Here is a 7119-nt window from a genome sequence, read left to right as displayed (position 1 = left end):
CACACTAACCCTAATCCGATATGTTTATATCGATTTTAGCGCTACTCCTCTCGTCTGGGAGGAGTACAGAAATCGATATAAAGTGCTCTTTATATCGATATAAAGAGCATTGTAGTGTGGACGAGTACAGCGTTAAATCGATTTAATGCTGTTTAAATCGATTTAAACGCGTAGCGTAGACCAGGCCTGAGTCTCCTCGCTCCTCCAGGGAGTTAATGGGATGTGTGTCTAACACCACATAAGCACAGTAGATTCCTTCAGGCTCTTAGCTAATGCTTTGCATTCCTCATTCTGGCCTAGTGCAATGTCTGTCTCAGGATTGCTTCCTCTGCTGCTCAACAGCTCCTATCCCAGTTTCCCATTTACTGCTCTTCTTTTAGTCAAGGCAGCATATTTCCACTCCTTTTAGACCGCCCCCAGGTAGCCTTTTTTTTTTTCTTTATAAGGGCTCTCCTTCACTGGTGCAAGACACAAATGGTCCCGATATGCTCCTTGCATGGTTAGCATGAAGATAACTGGTGCTGCCACTGCCTGCAAAGGTGACTTGCTTGACACCTTTTTTGGCCAATGTGAACCCTCACTCCATAGTTGCCTGATTTGTCTTTATACCTTCCTGACCTGGTAGGGAGGGGGAGGCACATAGCATAGATAAGAACTGAACTTTGTGACCATTAGCTGTTCCAGCACTTGCAGTAAGGGCCATGAGGGAGAAGAGATCTGATTCAGGCTTCTATCCAATTATTGCAAAATATTTTTAGAACACTTTTGTACTAAAGGAAGTAAACACTATAAAGATTGTAGTCAGAACCACCCATTTCTGGAAGCAGTGTACTTCAATGACAAGTCTGACTTGTGTGTATATGTGTGGTTCACGGACCTATTTTAGGATAACTTTGTGTCAAGGATTATTCAAAAGTGATTTGCATTGTTTCTGGAAGCTAATATTTTATACTAGGCTTCCCACCATCCCCTTTGTTGATTTAGCCAGATACAGTAAATGCTTCTGATCAGACATTCATTTATGTGGGCTAGTGGACTGACTACATAAACGCCTGAGTTATAATCCTGATTCTGAGACTGATTCTCTGTGTGATCTTGGGCAAGTGATCTAATGTCACTGTGCCTGAGTTTCGGCACATGTAATATTGGAGATGCTTATCTGTCACAAAAGTATTGTGAAGATTTATTAGCTATTGTTTGAAAAGTGGTATGTAAAACTAAGTAATTATTTTTACTGTTAGTTATAATGTCTAAGACCATTCTGGAAATAAGATCTTGCGCATCAGTGACCCACCTTAACAGTGTAGTATTTTGATCACAATTTTTGGATGGAACATTAAACCGCTGTGTGTGGAATCTAAGTTAACAGTAAAATGGGACTGGCTTAATAGAGCTGATTCTCCTCTTGATGCACATATGTAATTATTATTAGCGTTCTATGCAAGCACGAAGGGGGTAAATATTCCTGTTTGATTCATTAAGCATATTGCTCAATATTTTTTCATGTGAGTAAATTGGTGAGGTGATCAGATACCACAGTGAGTGGACTGGCATAAGAACCTAAATAGACTGCCAGTAGTGAATGGCTCCTATCATAGTCCAGACTGTCTTGGGGTACCTGCTTGTGGTCAGGCCTGGCGCTGAGGGTTAGACCTCCCTTGATTTCCCTGCACATGAGATATAAACATTCAGGCAGACTTTTAGGTCTCTTTATTTGGAAGGTCTCTTTATTAACAGGAAAAAAAAAGTCAACAAAGTATAAGCAAAACCTTTACCCAGGGTCTTAGCTGGGAGACCGAGTCAGTTTTAGTTTCTGTCCCATCTTAGTCCATTGGATATCTCTTTCCAGTGTAGGAGCAGGATTTTATATTTGTACTATCAGAATTAATGTATGATTTGATCATCTTGCCAGCCACCCTTTTTGAATAGCAGAAAGGAATGACCCTCTGGACATTGGTAGAAATGCATCTGACAGACTTTCAGTGTCTGTACAGATGTTAAGGCAGGGACAGATCAGAATAATCCTTGTGACTGATTATGATCACCCTTTTGTTTTAGGATAAGTTATAATGTCTGTTATGGTTTCCTATATGTATTATAAATTAGGCACTCTAGTTAAATATACACTTCTTTGTTTTAAGGTTTAGTAAGTAAGAGACAGGCTCTTGTATTGTGTCTATGTTAAGGAGATTAGAGGAATGTTGAAGACCTGGGCCACAATGTGAACTGTTTTGATTACAAGATTTAGTAAGGTTTAATTTACAATGCCTTTCTTGCTCAACATAAAAACTGCTGTATACCTTTGAAGGTCTCTGTAAAAGTCTGTGTGAATGAGGAAGGCCATTATTAGCCAGATGGTCAAGGAACAAGGACTGAAGAGACTTATTGACATCAGAGAACCATCAACGTGCATCCATAATAAAGGAAGGGCAGATTGAGGACCCTGAGGTGGAGGCTGGCACCCCTAAAGACAAGACAATTGATTGAATAGAAACCAGGACAGGATGACCCTCTCAGAGGTGCTTTGGAATGTTAACATCAAAAGATATCACCAATTAAGGAGTAACTGGTCACAAACTGACACCGAAAAATCCATAGACTTCAACAGAGAAAAAAAGACTAAGACCAGGTGTTTGGCCATGGGCCTTTTGGTTCATCTTGCCACAATTCTAGGAGAATCGGATCACGACTAGCAGAACCCGGCTCCCCTCTGCGACCAATCTGGTTGGCCACTAGATTGATCCAGATTCTGGACTGGTAACTATAAACATCAACTGGCAGGACTGTGTCCATTGTGTGTGTGTGAAAAACTGAAAAGCATATGCTAACTGCTGTATTCTCCATAAATGTGGCGTATTGCCTTTTTCCCTGAAAAAGATCCCATGTGCTTCTTATAAGCATAACACTAGGCCTATTACCACGAGGGTTTTCTCGACTTAGGTCTCTTTCTCTGGAGTTAGATCTCTTGCCTTTACCTGGGTAAGGTCCTCCTCTGGGTCCAACTCCATGGAGACCAGTCAGCTGCAGCTCTTCTCCAAGGCAGCACATTGTTCCTGGCAGGCTGGGCTTCCTACTACTGTTTGGGAGATCCTTTTGCTGAGATCAGGCCACCTTGGCTGCCTGTCAACTGTAGCTCTCCTTTTAAGAATCTCCTATCTCCAGGAGTACACCTTCTAGACTCTCTGCTCTGGTTAGCTCTCCTGATAGCTTCTTTCCTCAGAAGCTTCCCATTTCCTTGGGAGTTCTTACCCTAACTAAACTCAGATAACCTTTTTATCAGGTCTGGCTGTCATTCACCAATTAACCTTTAAGTAGTCATCTGGGGCAGTGATTTAACCTTGGTGGTCCTGCAGAAGACAGTCACAAGCAGGCTGGACCCTGATTCCGCTTAAAAGGACCAGTCGCCCTGGGACGTCAACAGAAACCAATATTCTTAACAAGAAATAATATCAGAACTGTGCTCTTTGCATTCTTAGGACTACTTGGCCCAAAACATAAGTATCAATGTTACACTAGCTGCTTTTTATACTCTATCAATTCATAGAATATCAGAGTTGGACGGGACCTCAGAAGTTCATCCAGTCCAACCTGCTGCTCAAAGCAGGACCAAACTTCAGACAGACTTTTGCTTCAGATCCCTAAATGACCCCCTCAAGGATTGAACTCACAGCTCTGGGTTTAGCAGGCCAATGTTCAAGCCACTGAGCTATTCCTCCTCCCCTTTGTAGTAGACAAAAATGCTTGCAAGTTTAAAAAGGCATACAGTAGTTGGAAAAGAGCGATTCTGTTCACGCTACATGAAGTTAAGTAGCCAAACCCTTTTTGTGCTATGTCCCAAACGAATTTTATTCTTTATTAATAGGCATTTGTATTGCATGTTTCTTACACAGGACCTTGAATAATTGATTCTTGCATCATCCATTCATATTCCTATAGTGGCAAAATGCAAGAAAGGCATACGTAAAAAGCCCTAACCATGCATGAGATTTATCTAAAAGCAGTTTTGCCATTGAATGCTCAACAAAATGCCCTTCTATATGGATGAAATAAATGTCATACATGAGAAGAAAGAACACTAAGCCTTGCATAGTCAATTCATCAGTTCTATTGTCATGAGGCAACTTGTGCAATAAGTGCAGTGGGGGACTAGGATGAAACTACTACTCTCGCTTTCATTGATGGTCTAAACTGCCAAGACTGAAGCCCAGCTCTTCAGAGATGAAAAGGTCAATGTACTGCAAGTAACCTCTGGTATCATTCTAGTTCTTCCTCTACATGCTATTTTTAGTGCTAAAATGCATTTATTTTAACTATTCCGCTTTTAAAAAGCTGAATGCTCGTTTATCACAGCGGTGAATTAAATGCTTGCCAAACTGTGTGGTTTATGGTGCTATGTAGAAAAATACCCAAGGCATGACATTCAGAACAAAATACAATGTGAGGACATGGGGAAAGGAAGGGGCTGTGGTGATGAAAGGGTTGTCCAATATTTACTTCCTATCACTGGGACTGTTTTGAGTCAGTACTAATGCCTTTAACTTATTTGGACTGGAGTTTTTTCTCTCCAACGCTAGCTGAAGACAGGCTGTATTTTCTGGCACTTTTTTAAAATGAAGACTTTATGTGATGCATGGGAAATCCATTATGGCCAGTATATTTGAAAAAAGCAATCTCTATCAATTGGATGCTATGGCTGATTCAACAAAGTGCCCCACTTATATCACAGGGGATATTTTGGTGTGATAGTGATCAGATATATGAAAATGTTCTCCTGAAATAAATCCTACTTTACTACTCCACAGTAATTTTATATGAGAAAATATTTTACTACTTATGGAAACTGAGGCTGTTTTGATATGCTATCTAGATTATTAATCAAGCTTTAGTGCTCTGGCCAATTTTCATCATCAAGTGGCTTAATCACTGTTCATCTACTTTATTACACTTCGGGAGAATACTTACCAAGTTCAATGTGCAAAACATCTAAGCAATTACAATTGAACGCAATCATAGGAGTTCAATACTTCAGACACTCTTCTTTTCTTGAGAGTTGTGAGGCATTTCAATCACACACTACCAGGCTATTAAAATATAATCAACTTAGCGGAAACAAACCAGTCTTTGGGCACCTTCAACATACTTGAAAAGTCAAATGAGTGTGCAGTTCTCTATGTGATAGCTACACTGAAAGCTAATGGATGCTATTGGATCTGAATGTAAGTTGGGGCTCATGCTGTCACTAAAGCTTACTGTAAATTGCAAGACACCTTCATCTAGATGAGTAAGAACAACTGTTTGTTTGATCAGTTGGGTCCATAACTGGGCTTTAGCTCAGTAAAGCATATTGGATAGTACAGTGAGAGAGATAGAAAGAGAGAACTTGACCACTAATAAGTGTCTATCCAGCTACAATGGGATGTTTACCATTCATGAATGATATAAATCTTTTGATAATAGAAAATCTAAAGGAAATGTTTCCTGATGCTGGTAAAGCATTTTTGTGTTTAAAAAAACACCACTTCTCCTCCCAACCTGGCTTTACCTATAATGTTCTAGTTTTGATTCTTTGTATTACTTTTACTTTTTTTAAGCAAAAGACAAGCTACTTGGTTGTCATTTGTCAACTCAAGCATATATTTTATTACCCATATTGTACATGGCTGAATAAGTAGCATGTCTTCACTTTCTACATTATTTAACATAACTTGTGAGAAATACTTTAAAATATGTTCAACACATATTGAACTAGTAAGTTACTTTCTGACCAGTGTTTGATATAAATAGTTTGATGGGAAATCCAATTTTGGATAGAATTGAAATGTAAAATAGAAACAGCTGTCTTCAATTTGAATTTTAATCTCTTTTCAGGTGGAAAGACATGACATGAATACTCTGAGCTTGCCACTTAACATTCGCCGTGGGGGTTCAGACACCAACCTCAACTTTGATGTACCTGATGGGATCTTAGAATTTCACAAAGTCAAACTTAATGCAGATAGCCTGAAACAAAAAATTTTGAAAGTTACAGAACAGATCAAAATTGAACAAACAGCCCGTGATGGAAATGTGGCTGAATATTTAAAACTGGTGAGCAGTGCGGACAAGCAGCAGGCTGGACGTATTAAACAAGTCTTTGAGAAGAAGAACCAGAAGTCTGCCCACTCAATTGCCCAGCTACAGAAGAAATTGGAACAGTATCACCGAAAGCTCAAAGACATTGAACAAAATGGATCCTCCAAAAGTTCCAAAGATATTTCGAAAGATAACTTGAAGGATATCCATCCACCTCTAAAAGATGGCCATGGCAAATCTCGTACCAGTGGCCAAGGTGCTGAGAGCAGCAAATCGGGTGTGCCAGGTGTCTCCTTGACACCACCAGTGTTTGTTTTCAGCAAGTCGAGGGAGTTTGCAAACTTGATCCGAAATAAATTTGGCAGTGCTGACAACATTTCTCACCTGAAAAATACCCTGGATGAATTTCGGCCAGAAACTAGTTCCAGGGCCTATGGTGGCAGTGCTACTATTGTGGCTAAACCAAAATATGTTAGTGATGATGAGTGCTCAAGTGGGACATCTGGCTCTGCAGACAGTAATGGGAACCATTCCTTTGGGCGTGGTGGGACAAACGCTCTGGACAGTCAGGCAAAGGTTTCCATGATCTTGGAGGAACTGAGAGAAATAAAGGAGACACAGTCCCAATTAGCTAATGACATAGAGAATTTAAAAGCACAGTTTCAAAGAGACTATGGTTTTATTTCTCAGACATTGCAGGAGGAAAGATACAGGTATTTTCTTTTTCTGTTCTTTTGAAATGGCTTTTGCACGGCTATATGAACTGATTCAAAACTATGTGATGAATTTTTTTTTAAAGGTGATCTTGTGTTCAGTAATCACTGTCAGGTATCAAAGTTCTTGATTTCTTCTGTTAACCTAAATTTGTGACAATACTACTTCACAAGCTGATAGAACTGATAGTTCTGTGCAGTTGTCTAAGGCTTATCTGGAAAGCTTCGTTATCTGATACTTCACTGACGTTACATTCAGTGAACATTGCATACAATTAGCGCTGGTGCTGTCATCGCCAATGGACTGCTCCTGATTTATTGTAATTTGGCACCT

At 39.8% G+C, this 7119-nt stretch overlaps 1 protein-coding gene across 3 annotated transcripts in view; it reads left to right on the top strand.

Annotated features, from left to right (window-relative positions):
* Positions 1 to 7119, top strand: part of TMCC3 (transmembrane and coiled-coil domain family 3) — a 255832-nt gene that overhangs the window by 237290 nt on the left and 11423 nt on the right. For all 3 annotated transcript variants that reach the window (XM_075067021.1, XM_075067016.1, XM_075067015.1), the window contains exon 2: positions 5869 to 6785. In XM_075067021.1, the coding sequence (XP_074923122.1) occupies positions 5884 to 6785 (902 nt within the window). In that variant the 5' untranslated portion in view covers positions 5869 to 5883. The remainder of the gene's footprint in view (positions 1 to 5868; positions 6786 to 7119) is intronic.

Source organism: Chelonoidis abingdonii, chromosome 1, assembly GCF_003597395.2.
Source record: "Chelonoidis abingdonii isolate Lonesome George chromosome 1, CheloAbing_2.0, whole genome shotgun sequence".
Classification (NCBI taxonomy): Eukaryota; Metazoa; Chordata; order Testudines; family Testudinidae; genus Chelonoidis; species Chelonoidis abingdonii.
This window is presented reverse-complemented; position numbering and strand designations above follow the sequence as displayed.